Raw genomic sequence first — 13,121 nt, 5'->3', positions numbered from 1 at the left:
GCGCGGGGACCGCCGGGAGTTGTAGTTTGTTTACGTGACTCTTAAGCAGCCCCAGTCACGCAATAAGAGCGAGGAAACGGACACCATTTCCCAGCAGCCCTGTTGACTCCGGGACCCGGGGACTTTGCTCCTCCCTCTCGGTTCCTCCCTGCGTGGGGCAAACTGGGAAAAGTAGTTCCTATATTGGTCCAGAGCCTACAAATGCGAAGGGCGAGGGTTTAAAATGAGTAAAGGAAAAGGGGAGGAAAAGGAAGGGGTGGAGACAGGGAGGAAAGCAGGAAGAGACAAGAGGAAAAATTTGGTCATTTTCTGGGAAAGGGACTAGAGGAGCCTGAATGAAGACAGTAAGACCAGGCATATTAAAACAGCTCTAAACATCTGAAACTCAGACTCTCTCAGATTCGCCACGTGCCCACCCACCCCTTTCCCAAGACAGATACAGAACACATGTATAGAAACTTGTTTTATTTGGGTAACATTTCCCAAAACAGGTCAGTTAGTAAAATAGATTCTAGAGAATATGGCCCTACGCATAGCCCTCCCTCCCCCAAAAATAACCCTGGGGGTGAGCCTTCCCCTTCCCCCTTGGGATCCTCTGGTATAAAAAAAAGTTTTGGCAGCTCAGTGTTTATCATCTAGGCTTGGGGCACGGTGTGCATGTTCAGTACTCAGGGTGCAGCAGTAGTGGGGGATGGTAACTCTGCCAATATGCCCCCAACCCCAGCTCAGCAAACATTTCTACCACAGCTCACCATCTAGGACCAAAACAAGGAGCAAGCAGACCCCTTCCACTGATGTGCTGGGCAGGGCTCAGCATCTTCACTTGTGCTTTGAGAAAGAGAGAGGGGATTTATTTGGCACTTTAAAAATAGAGTAGTGAGCAGGACTGGAGAATCCAGAGGTACCAAAACTGGTAGGAAGAGGCCATTTGGCACTGGTCCCCTTGGAGAAGGGAAGAGGAAGATAGATATGAAAGTAGGAGCTAAGAAAAGTAGGAGGAGAACACTCCAAGTGAAAGAGGGCTGAAATGGGCTAGAACCAATAGGATTGCCAACTCAGCCTATGCCTTTTCTATGCCTCTATTCCCACAGCAGTTGGGTGCTCACCTCCAGCCTTACAAATATCCGCTTGTCCCTATGTGTAGTGTCTGACCCCTGATACTAGCACTCACTGTCCTCCCCAATACTAATGTCCCTTATATCTCTAGTGACTTGACCATCTTTTGTCCCTTGGGCCTGGGAGTCAGGCTGTTGTCTGCCCAATTTCCTCTCATTGGACAAAGAGTCTCAAAGGCTCCAAGCCTATCTCCCAGAGAACTTTTTGGCCCTCAATACCTCCCTTCCCCACTCCTTCCTTTTCCCCACACACTGGGAGAGGGGGAGGAAGGTCAAGGGCATGTGATACCCAACCTTCCCTGCCTGTCTTGGAGCTTTCTAGATTTGGATAAAGAGCAGGCCAGTGAGCAGGGCAAAGCCTGCTAGAAGCAGAATGACCTTGAGGATTCTCTGCTCAGAAGTGGCCAACTCCTGGGGCAGGATTTCCAGGAAGGTGATATAGAGAAAGGTGCCAGCCGCCATGCCCTCCAGCACAGACTGGGCAAGTTGGTGCAGTGGCCCAGCTGACTCAGCCAGAGCTGTACCCAGTCCAATGCCCAGGGGTGTCATGCATGAGAAGAGGATCCCACAGGCAGCCACAACCTGTGCTCGCAGGTGGCTCTGCAGCAGCCGCAGGGACAAGCTGACTGCTAGGATACCTTTATGGAGCAGCAAAGCCAGGCACAACTCCATGGCCCGAGCCTGGTCTCGCTGCAGCCCCACTGCAAGCCCTTCAAACACGGAATGCAGGGCCAACGAGAAGACCAATACACAGGCACGCAGGGCTGAGGGAGCTGATGAGGCTCCGCCTGCCTGTGGGACCCCCAGTCCATCATGCCAGTGCTGTGGCCCACCATTCACTGTTCCCAGCAGAGCCCTCGTCTCCTCTCGAGGTGGTGGTCCCGACTGTTCCTTGTAAGCCAGTGTGATCTGCTCCATCACCAGGACCAGGAAGAAGCCCATGGCCAGGATGAACTCTTGGAGAGGGAACTGGAGCTGTGGGCAGAGGGGACAGCATGGAGTTCAGAAGACAAGCCAAGAAGGGAGAGGAAGAGTTAGATGCAGGGTTTAGTCCCAGTTACACAGACCTGGGGTCCTGCACAGAGCCACTCTCAGTTATGCAAAAATACAGAGTCACTTGGTGCCATAGACTGAGAATGACACACAACCGGACAGATTATGGTGTCACCCCCAGTGTTACATGGAAACCACGGTTTCTCAGTTTTGGTACTATTAACATTTTGGATTGGACAGTTCTTTGTTGTAGAGGGCTGTCCTGTGCCCTGTTGGATGTTTAGCAGCATCCCTAGCCTATACTCATTAGATGCTAGTAGCAAGGCAAGCCCTCCCTCCCTGAATTGGGACAACCAAAAATATTTCATTACTGAATGTTTCCTGGGGGGTAGGCGGGGTGGATTGGAGAGGTGGCAAAATCACCCCCAGTTGAAAGTCACTGATGTAGAAAAGTGTGACACGTAGGCCACACACTGGCCCTCTTTCCCAAGTGCTCACACACTAAGCCACATACTGTCACAGGGACAATCAGGCTTACACACAGTCACACAGAGACACAGGTCACTCAGTCACAGATACAGACGGTTACAGTCTGTGTTACTTCCTCAGTTCCTCCAACTGTCTCAGTTTTTCCAATAAGACTGTCCTGTGCCTTGGACATGATCTTCCCTATATCCTTCTTCCTTGGGCTACAGGAACACCAGGTCCCTGGAAACTGCCTCCTACCCATCCCAGGCCTGTAGGGACCTCTATCTCCAACCCTTCAGGAAAGTGCTGAGAGGGTAAAGATGATTCTTAGAGTGCTATTATCTTCCTGGAGGCTGCAACTAGAGACACCCACAAAGTAGATCATGCACCTGGTAACAAGGTTCCTCACACTATCTCAAAGGGTACAAAGAGGTCACATAAGGACTGAGGGGGTAAGAACCCACAGAGTTGTGCTGCTCTGTGACTAAAAATCACAGCTCACGGGGTCACAGGCCAAGAGTCTTCATACAGTCATAGAGTGACACACGAACAGATCCATACAAACCACCTCTCCTGGAGGTATGTGATTGAACACCCACATACACAGGGTCACATGCAGATGACCAGGGCTCACCGTCACGTGCAGGGCTGCCAGGGCCTCATCTATAGCACCCAGGTAGTCAGGCAGCAGGTCCAAGAGACATGTGGCCAGAAAGACACCGCCCGCAAAGCAGCTTACAAGGCTTAGGGCTTTTTGCCGGGAGGCTGGGCAGGAGTGGAACACAGAGAGGAATGAGTAAATGAACCCCCTTTAGGCCCCACTACCCAATCAAAGCAATACTCACTCTTGCTGTCCCCCCTTAGGTCCACTTCCTTAACCCCAGGGGCTTCCCTAAGCCAAGCATCCATGGAACAGGGGAAAGGAGAGGCTTACCTGAGGCTTCAGGGCTAGCTCCTGGCCGCCGCAGCACACAGACGGGCACTAGACTGCAGATGAGAGTGAGCACCAGCAACAGCACCAGGGCCCCCAACTTCACCTCCAGTCCCATGGGCACTGGGGCCTCTGAGGCTGCTGCCTCGGGGCGCCACACCAGGAGCTCTGGCTCTCCCCAGGGCCCCATGGTAGCTGTGGTAGCTCCAATGACTCTCAGACCTAGGAAGACAGAGTGAGTGGGGAAATGGTCACAAGGGAAATATGGGACTAAGGAAAAGGGAAGGATGGCTCGCAGAATGCAGCTCCCTCAACCCAGCCACTTTCTGACCTTCCCTATCCCTGTGTGACTCATCCACTCCTGCCCTGAGGCTATTCCTCTTTCCCCTCAGATTTTCTCTCTTTCAAATGACTTATTCAGGGACCTAGCTAGCAAGGCGGAAACTGAGGTATGGGGACTGTGTGACTACCTCATTACTCTTTCACATGAGACGCCCAGCAAACTAGGGTGCTGGGCTCCTTTAAGCAAAGTAGATGCCAGCCGCCCCCTCCAGGAAGGAATGGATGAAGCGAAAGGGGTTCAAGAAGAGATGTCACGGATAGCTTAGTGGACCACCTGAACAGAGCGAGTTGGGGTGCTTTCCCGCTCCCATTTCCCCAGGGCCATCTCTCTGAAAGCAGAGAGCGACCGTTGCAAGCCACGGGCTGGGATGTCGGGACAGAAGACCAAAGAGGGGCCCTAGGAGTCCGGGGTCCCGGAACGGGCTGACCCAACAACTGAGGGCGGTGTCTGGAAGTCCGGGCTCCGGGAGGCGGGGTCTGAGGCCACCACAGTGCCGGGAAGCTGAAGAAGAATGCGAGAGCTGGGACTCCGGCTCGTAGGCTCGGGGAGGCCTGGGTGGCCGACCCCGATCCCGCTTTCTAGGATCCAGCACTCACCTCTGGAAGGTCTCAAAACAAGGCATCCGCTTGGTTCCGGCCTCGAGTCGGGAATTCCCGCCCCCTCCCCTTCGTTTCCCCCTCCCCCCGCGTCCACCGCGTACCGGCCCCCAGTGACCAATGACAGCGCCTAGAGGGCGGGGCCAAACTGTGAGTGACGTGAGCTAGGAGCAATCAGAGGTCGGCAGCCCGAGTCCGGCGGAGGCGTGGACGACCTGGGGGAGTGCGGAGCTGCGGGTTGGGGGCCGAGCAAGGGAAAGGAACTCAGAGAGCATCTAAGGTCTGAGAGCCTTCATCTCTGTGGTGGTCAGACCCGCGGACCTGACTACAAAGGCATCGATCCTTTGAAGATTATAAAAGAGAAAGCTAGATGCTTCTGTGCCGGCCAAGATGATGCTCCATACCCCACCCCCGCATTCCCAAGTCTTCTGCCTCCCACATCTCTGAGGATATCTTCCTGGTCATGGGCCAAAGTCTTCTTATCTCTTTTAGAGGATTCCAAGATCCCCTTCTGGGCACCAGGGCGCCAAAGGGAAGGCATTCCATTCCTAAGACTGACTTCCTTGCTTGATTTCCCGTGCTAGCACCCACAAGGAAGAAAAAAAGACAAGGAAGAATTGAAAGAGGAGGCAAGCAAAGTGAGAGTATTTCTTGAAGTACCAATGGTGGGAGCTGACTTGTGTGCAGCCTTCTGCCTGTTCAAGTGGGTAAAGTGGTGGGACCCCTCTCAGGGGTTGCTGAAACCCCACTTGGTGAGGAGCTTCTCTCTGTACACCCCAACTTATCCTCACCATGCCTCAGGGCAGCTGGCCAGGATTCTCTCCAATCTAACCTGGCTCTATCTTCTCTCCCTCCAGCTGCATCAGCCTCTTTTCTGTTTTCTGTTCCTTGAATGAACCAAGTCTTTCAAATCTTGGTTCAGCTACTTACAAAGTATAAATGAAAAATGTTGCTTGCCATATGAGTAAACAAAGGATGTTGAAGCCATCAAGCCACTACAGCTGCGTGGTGAGCCCAGAGGGAACTCAAAATGGAGAGGAATGGGCTGCCCCGCTGCCAAGCCCTTAGTTACTGCAGCCACCTCCATAAGGTAACCCCTGAGGGGACTCAGGATGGAAAAGAACAGGATAATGGCCCCAGATAGCTAAGGTGCAAATCAAAGTAATGATTTCAATGAGCACAACCTGCTAAGGTCTTTCCAAACACAGAGAAATGTTAAATTCATTAACTTGAGCTATCTGGTGTTCTTTAATTAGTAGTAGTCTTTTGATGTTCTGAATACCTGGTCTTTGTTGCAAAAACTATGTATCCTGATTCCTCCCTTATCTTTTTGGAGTTGTCCCTCAGAGTTGTGTGAGAGGCTGCCTCCCGGGCCTGAAGGCCTCAGAAAGACCACCAAATAAAACATAATTCTGAGCTTTTAGATAGTGCAATTTTTTTGACAGTAATCTTGAGAAAATCGCTTCTTTCCTCTGCCAGCTGTGAATTGCTATGAGAATTATATGGGTAACATGAAAATGCCTGACTATATATTAGTTACTCAATAACTATTAGATCTTATTCTTCTCTTTACCTTCAACCTATTTAAATTTTCACAGGAAGAATACCCATTTGAATTCTGGATTCACATCCCAAGTTTTTGTGCTTTATTTTTATTTATTTTTTAATTATGATTTAAAAATTTTTATTGGAGTATAGTTGATTTGCAATGTTGTGTGTTTGTTTCAGTGTACAGCAAAAAAGTGAATTATACATATATCCACTCTTTTTTAGATTTTTTTCCCCATATAGGCCACTACAGAGCATTAAGTAGATTTCCCTGTGCTATACAGTAGGTCCTGACTAGTTATCTATTTTTTTATTATTTATTTTTTGGCCATACCTTGAGGCATGTGGGATCTTACTTCCCTGACCACGGAGCGAACCTGTGCCCTCTTCATTGGAAAGCAGAGTCTTAACCACTGGACCACCAGGGAAGTTCCAGTTATCTATTTTATACAGAGTAGTAGGTATGTGTCAATCCCAATCCTCCAATTTACTCCTCCACCTCCCTTACGCCCTAGAAATGGTGAATTTGTTTTCTACATCTGTAACTCTATTTCTGTTTTGTAGATAAGTTCATTGTACCTTTTTTTAAGATTCCATATATAAGTGATATTATATTGTAAGTAAGTATTATAAGTAAGTATTGTAAGTAAGTATTATATTGTAAGTAAGTATATTGTAAGTAAGTATTTGACTTACTTCACTCAGTATGACAACCTCAAAGTCCATCCACGTTCCTGCAAATGGCATTAATTTTCTTTTTTATGGCTAAGTAATATTCCATTGTATATATGTACCACATCTTCTTTATCCTTTCCTCCATTGATGGGTATTTAGGTTGCTTCCATGTCCTGGCTGTAGTAAATACTGCTGCAATGAACATTTGGATGCATGTATCTTTCAAATTATGGTTTTCTCCAGATATATGCTCCAAATTTGTGTGCTTTATCTGAAGTACTGTTGGGAGGCAGATGAAAACCATACCTAATCAGTATAGCTCCATTTAAAAAAAATTTTTTTGGCCATGCCCAAACGCATGTTGGATTGTAGCTCCTCAACCAGGGATCGAACCTGCACTGCCTGCAGTGGAAGCAGGAAGTCTCAACTGCCCGACTGCCAGGGAAGTCCCCATTATTTTATTCAAAGTGAATTCCTGGGTCATCAGTCTTTAGATGAAGGCAAAATGTCCCGACTTTCGCTATTATTACACTTGTGTCATGTTATCTGTCTCCTCTTTGGTAAAATTGTAAATTATACAGATGCAGAACACATACTGCATACTATTACTGGTAAGTATATGAGAAAAATAAGTCAAACTCCCAAACCAAATCCGAGTATTTTAACCTTTTGTAGTTTTCTAGACCCTTGTCCCTCCATTAGTTAACCTGTGAGTGTGTATATGTAACTGCTGTTCTTTATCAATAGCATGATGCATGGATTATGGATTTAGACAACCGGCGATTGCGCGACTTTCCAAAGTCAAAGCTCTGTCTGGTTATTTACTCCCGGCCTAGAGCTTCGGAGTCACGTGGCAAGTGAAACCAAACCAAGCCTCTACCCACATTCCCGGAACTTCCCCTCACCCCACCCCCCACCCCCTTCCCTACTGTAAGTCTTCTGGCTCTTACCCTCCTTCTGGTGCCGCGGAACCAAATCCCTGCCAGACAAATAAATAGTCTGGCTGCATTGGCCTCTCTCTCTCTCTCCCCCTCTCTCTGACAGCCAATTCCCACCAGTTACGGCGGAGCCTGCCTCCAGACGGTAATCCCTTGGGCTCAAGGCACAGCCCCTCTTTAGCTTCCAATCAGACTCAAGTGGGGGAAGAGCGCCATGGAGTGGGGGAGGGGAGGCCTCTGGCAGTCTTTGGCAGTCCTACGGACACTTCTCTCCTGTTTTCAGCCCCGCCGTAGTCTCCCGTCAGTTTTACAGACGGCTGGAGAACAGGCACCAAGCGCTCTGTGCTCCATTCACGGCCATCTCTACCCTTCCCTGAAGAGCCATCAAACCCGCAGGAAGATCTGCTGTCACTAAGAGAAACTGAGGCAGAAAGGGCCAGGCTGATGTCTTAAGCCCGGTTTGTGGACGCTCAGCCGCTTAACCCCCCTGCTCCAGATAACTGCTCCCCTTTCGTGGCTCTTGGCTGGGTACAACCCACTTTTGTAGTGTAAGGCTGGGGGCGGGGTTTGGCTAGGCAGGTCCAGGATGCGAGATCCTGGAAGAAAGAAAAGGTGTACTGTTTGGGGCCATCAACGGGCTAGGCTGGCTTGACAGGGCTGGGCTCTTCGAAACAGGTAATACCCAGGGGGGTGCCTGTTGGTCTGAACCAGAGAGATAAGGCTGAAGGCGAGATCGCTGGGGTGACATTTGAGGGGGCTGCCCAGGAGAGAAAGGAGTATAATGGAAAAGGGAGAGGAGCTTGGAAACTGTGGGGTGGGGGAGGGGGAGAGCCCTCATTCTCCTTCCGCAACTGCCCCCCCTCCCCCATGCCTCCCGGCAGAACCATGGATTTCAGAACCCCTGACCTGCTGGACATGTGTCTGGAACCTCCAGAAGATGTCTTCTCAACAGGATCCTTCCTGGAGCTGGGACTCCATGGTCCACCTTCAGAGGTTCCAGTGACTAGGCTACAGGAACAGGGGCTGCAAGGCTGGGAGTGCAGTGGGGGCCATGGCTGTGTGAGTGTGATGAATGGGAATGGGTATGGGTTGAGACAACTCTTGTGATAAGAAGTGCAAGAGGCTTCAGTTTCCACTTTGAGGTCTGAAGACAGAGCCCCTAAAATAGACATGAGTTGTAACTACCCTCATGTCCAAGGACAGAAGGGACTGAAACTGATCTAGTTTTGACATTAGATAGGACTTCCAGAATTCTTCCCTATACACATTCACACCCTCTTCTACTACAGGGTCTTCAAGAGAGTGAGCCTGAAGATTTCCTGAAACTTTTCATTGACCCCAATCAAGTTTACTGCTCAGAAGCATCTCCTGGCAGTGACAGTGGAATCTCTGAGGATCCTGGCCATCCAGACAGTCCCCCTGCCCCCAAGCAACCCAGTTCCCCTGCCCTCTATGAGGTTGTCTATGAGGCAGGGACCCTGGAGAGGATGCAGGGGGAAGCTGGGCCAGCTGTAGGGCTCATCTCCATTCAACTAGGTCAGTGTTCTTTGTAGGAAGGGGACATTGGCCCTCCAGGTCCAGTCCTAACCCTGGAGTTAAGGGGGTTTCCCCAACCTATGCCACTACCCAGGGCCTGTGGCCATCCACATCCTTTCTCCCAGCCACTTATGTCTCCCTCAGATCAGTGGAGCCCACCATTTATGGTGCCTGATGCCTGCGTGGTCAGTGAGCTGCCTCCTGATGCTCACATCCTGCCCACAGCAGCTACTGTAAATTCAGTGCCTCCTGCAGCCCTGGTGAGTCTTGGGGAGTCAACTGGACTCAGTACTCTCTGATACACAGAACTGGGGAAAAGGGGTTGAAGGAGGGGAAAACTGATGCTGAACACTGTCTTTGCCCGTTTTTGTGGCATAGGGCCTGAATGCCAGAGAGATGTGAGCAACTATAAGAGCAGGAATGGACAAGAGAGACAGAAGCCCTTGAGGTTAAGGGGGTAATGTTTCGGTTAAGGAGAGGGTGGGGTGAGGGAATCCAAAGATAGGACTCAGGAGAAAGCCTGGTCCTGTGTACATTGTCTGCTCAGTTAGGGCCATTGTATCAGCCTTGAGTCAGGACGTGGAAATGGGATAGGCTGCCGGGGAATCCAACTGGTTACTGGGCACAGGGTGTAGAAGCAACTGCAGTTACAGTTTTTACTGGAACAATATTCAGCAGTCACCCACTGCCCATAGTTACAGCATAGGGGTATGACAGGTCACATACCTACCCAAGGGGAGCTGGGCTGGTTCCTTGCAGTGAGGATGAAGAGGGGACCTTGCCCAGGTCACTGTTCCTCCCTTTATCCTGAAAAGAACTCCTTGTGTGCAAAAGGCAGGGAATAAGTTCTAGCCTCTCTGCAAATCTGTAATTGAAGCTGAGACCAGAAGCCAAGCAAAACATCTTAGAATCTTGGGCTGAGGAATCTTAAAAAGCCTGAGGCATCTAAACTTGTGTGTGCATCAGAAACACTGGGGCATTTGTATTGGATTCCCAGGGAAGTCCTGGTTTTGTTTAATTTTATTTATTTTTGGCTGTGTTAGGTCTTCATTGCTGTGCAGGCTTTTCTCTAGTTGTGAGGAGTGAGGGCTATTCTCTAGTTGTGGTGAGCAGGTTTCTCATTGTGGTAGCTTCTCTTGTGGAACACAGGCTCGAGGGCGTATGGGCTCTTCCCAGATCAGACACTGAACCCATGTCTCCTGCACTGGCAAGCAGATTCTTTACCACTGAGCCACCAGGGAAGCCCTGGTATTGTTTTTAAAATAAAATCTTCTAGGGGAATTCCCTGGCAATCCAGTAGTCAGGACTCAGGGCTTCCACTGCAGGGGGTATGGAATCGATCACTGATCGGGAACTAAGATGCTGCAAGCTACATGGCACAGCCAAGAACATAATAAACAAATACCCTCTAGGCTTCATTTTCAGAGATTTTGATTAGGTGGATTGGGAGGGACACCCCTCTAATATAGCACCAAACAGTATCAGAAGCAAGAAGGGAACATCAGAAAAAGTCAGAGGTAGAGTGGTTTAGCTAAAAAAGTCAAAGATCATCAGAAAGCAAAAAGCAATTTCCTTTTGAGCCACAAAGTGAAGTATAAATGTTTCAAAATGGAGTATTAGTTAGAAAAGTAAGCTACTCAGTTGATGGGGTCACATTAACCAGACACCATCTACCCTCCCCACATACTCTGTTCAGTCTGGTTGCCTTTGGGGCATTCTTTGAGAGGGAACAGAACTTCAGTCTGAGTAGGGCTCAGACTCGAGGGGAGAACGAGCCACCACCCCAGGGATCTCCTTGTGGCTGACAAGCAACTTGTGGCTGGCAGTAACACTGCCAAACTGAAGTTAATGGCTGAAGATGAATCATTTGTCTGCTGTAAGATTAAGCAGACTCTACCTTAGTGAGTTACTCCACATCCTCTCCAGATATTCCTAAGGTCTGCATCAGAATAGGTCCTCCCTAGCCTGGTCAGACTGCCAAGGGCCTAAGTCTGTGGACAAAAAATATGACAAAACCACCTCCTCTTTCCCTAGTCAGCCTCAGGAAGTCCCTGTGGCTTAAGTGAGAGTCTGTCTGAATTAAGATCCCTGCCCCTCATCTCATTTCATGGTTTGTTATTCCTCAGAGCAAACAGGAAACACTCCCCAGGAGGCATGCAAGGGGAACAGTCTTGAGAATGGGATGACCCTCTCTCCCTTCTCATCTTCTCTCATGCTCCAGCAGCTGCCCTGTCAAACCTTGTTCCTGACAGAAGAGGAGAAGCGGCTGCTGGGACAGGAAGGGGTTTCCCTACCCTCTCACCTGCCCCTCACCAAGGTAACACTCTTCCCCAAAGGGTGTTACCCAATACTGTGGCCCTATCAAGGCCTCTGAGGAGCCAGGAGAGCAGGACAAAGTTGAGGAGTTGGGGGAGGCTGAGAGCCCAGGACTGACACACCCTGGGCCTCCAGGCAGAGGAGAGGGTTCTCAAGAAGGTCAGAAGGAAAATCCGTAACAAGCAGTCAGCTCAGGACAGCCGGCGGCGGAAAAAGGAGTACATTGATGGCCTAGAGAGCAGGTATGTTTGGACTCACATTTCTTTGCTTCAAGTCTGGGCCCCCGTCCTTACCAAGGCTGGTGAGGTCAGGGGTGGACATGATTACAGAGCCTTAGCCTACCTTTCCGCCCTCCCTAGGGTGGCTGCCTGTGCTGCACAGAACCAGGAACTACAGAAAAAAGTCCAGGAGCTAGAGAGGCACAACATGTGAGTGAAAACAGTCTGCGTGTTGGGGGAAGAGTGCTGCACACATTCTTGGGCCCTGGTTCCCAAGAGATCTAACTCTTCATTCCTTGTTTCCCAGATCCCTGGTGACTCAGCTCCGCCAGCTGCAGATGCTTATTGTTCAAACCTCCAACAAAGCTGCCCAGACTAGCACTTGTGTTCTGGTACCATTGGTCTATTTCCCATCTCCCCCCTCACCTTCTCCACCTTGTGCCACATTTCCATCCCTATGCTCCTCACTTCCTAGCCAGACCTATTATCCCATCTTTAATGACCCCAATTGCCCCCTAGTCACTCTGCCCTCTGCTCCCTTCATTGATGGTCCCCCATAGCCCAAGTGTCCTCTTGCTTCTTCCCAGATCCTTCTTTTCTCCTTGGCTCTCATCATCTTGCCCAGCTTCAGCCCTTTTCAGGGCCTGCCAGAAGCTGGGCCTGAGGATTACCAGCTTCATGGAGGTGAGAGGCAAGGGCAAGAAGGAACTCTGTTTTCCGGGTAGTCAAGAAGTGGGAGGGAGGCCCTGTGCTGTCTAGGATTCCTGACCAAGGGAGGGAGCGTTATTCTGCTGCCCTTTTTCCTTCACTCCACAGTGATTTCCAGAAACATCCTGACTCACAGGGACATGACAGAGAATCCTGAAAACGCAGTGGTAGAGTCCAGACTGGACGGGCCACCTGGGGCCAAGGGTGCAAACAGCTCAACAAGGACACTGCTTGAGAAGGTGGGAGGGAGGGCAGGCCCCAGCAGGCACATCAGAACTGTGTTGTATGCAGATGAAATGTGAGCTGTAACACTTCCTGGCTCACTTCCCAATCACAATAAGAAACCCAGGGCTCTGCTACTGTTCGGCTTCCTCCTGGGGTTCCCACTCAGGGCTCTTTGGCCTCAGGGGTCTGAATCACATAAGGATGCCCTTGATGTCTGTACCCCATGGCTTAGTTGGCCTAGGTCAGGGGGAAGCTCAAATACTTTCATTATGTATCTGTGATTTTATTTCTTCGAGGACTAAAGGGAAAGGGAAAACTGATGTTAAAGGGTTAAAGGGAAACTGATGTTTTGGTTAAGAAATAAACTTTTTTTGGTAAAACTATATCCTAACAGTATTAAGTAAGTAGTGGAAGAGGAGGAAGATAGGTACTTAGTAAACTGGGGCCTAAAATCACTACCCCCCTTTCCCTCTCTACCCCCCATGACTTCCTGCCCCAAACCAAATTACAG

At 49.9% G+C, this 13,121-nt stretch overlaps 2 protein-coding genes across 19 annotated transcripts; one reads left to right on the top strand and one right to left on the bottom strand.

Moving 5' to 3' along the window:
- Positions 1 to 450: 450 nt before the first annotated feature.
- Positions 451 to 9,034, bottom strand: SLC39A1 (solute carrier family 39 member 1). Of its 5 annotated transcripts, none has more exons than XM_081494826.1 (4): positions 8,514 to 9,034; positions 3,511 to 3,729; positions 3,211 to 3,341; positions 451 to 2,090 (listed from the first exon to the last, which is right to left on the bottom strand). In XM_081494826.1, exons 2-4 carry the CDS (start codon positions 3,695 to 3,697, stop codon positions 1,434 to 1,436), a joined length of 975 nt encoding a protein of 324 aa, XP_081350952.1. In that variant the 5' UTR covers positions 3,698 to 3,729; positions 8,514 to 9,034; the 3' UTR covers positions 451 to 1,433. The 5 variants fall into 5 exon arrangements, with proteins under 5 accessions (XP_081350952.1, XP_081350949.1, XP_081350951.1 ...); XM_081494823.1 differs by lacking the exon at positions 8,514 to 9,034 and adding an exon at positions 4,124 to 4,495; XM_081494825.1 differs by lacking the exon at positions 8,514 to 9,034 and adding an exon at positions 4,447 to 4,495.
- On the top strand, positions 4,668 to 12,993 carry CREB3L4 (cAMP responsive element binding protein 3 like 4). Of its 14 annotated transcripts, none has more exons than XM_081494820.1 (15): positions 4,668 to 5,084; positions 5,304 to 5,536; positions 6,335 to 6,455; positions 7,417 to 7,522; positions 7,714 to 7,752; positions 7,891 to 8,065; positions 8,489 to 8,666; positions 8,897 to 9,143; positions 9,288 to 9,403; positions 11,368 to 11,460; positions 11,595 to 11,701; positions 11,819 to 11,887; positions 11,985 to 12,069; positions 12,265 to 12,361; positions 12,494 to 12,993. In XM_081494820.1, exons 7-15 carry the CDS (start codon positions 8,493 to 8,495, stop codon positions 12,685 to 12,687), a joined length of 1,182 nt encoding a protein of 393 aa, XP_081350946.1. In that variant the 5' UTR covers positions 4,668 to 5,084; positions 5,304 to 5,536; positions 6,335 to 6,455; positions 7,417 to 7,522; positions 7,714 to 7,752; positions 7,891 to 8,065; positions 8,489 to 8,492; the 3' UTR covers positions 12,688 to 12,993. The 14 variants fall into 14 exon arrangements, with proteins under 14 accessions (XP_081350946.1, XP_081350944.1, XP_081350934.1 ...); XM_081494818.1 differs by having other exon boundaries at positions 4,668 to 5,198; XM_081494808.1 differs by having other exon boundaries at positions 4,668 to 5,198; positions 11,365 to 11,460.
- The last annotated feature ends 128 nt before the right edge of the window (positions 12,994 to 13,121 follow it).

This window comes from Giraffa tippelskirchi, chromosome 5 (assembly GCF_054371585.1).
Source record: "Giraffa tippelskirchi isolate mGirTip1 chromosome 5, T2T-mGirTip1v1.2.pri, whole genome shotgun sequence".
Taxonomy (NCBI): Eukaryota; Metazoa; Chordata; class Mammalia; order Artiodactyla; family Giraffidae; genus Giraffa; species Giraffa tippelskirchi.
The sequence above is the reverse complement of the archived record's forward strand: the minus strand, read 5'-3'. Positions and strand labels throughout refer to the sequence as shown.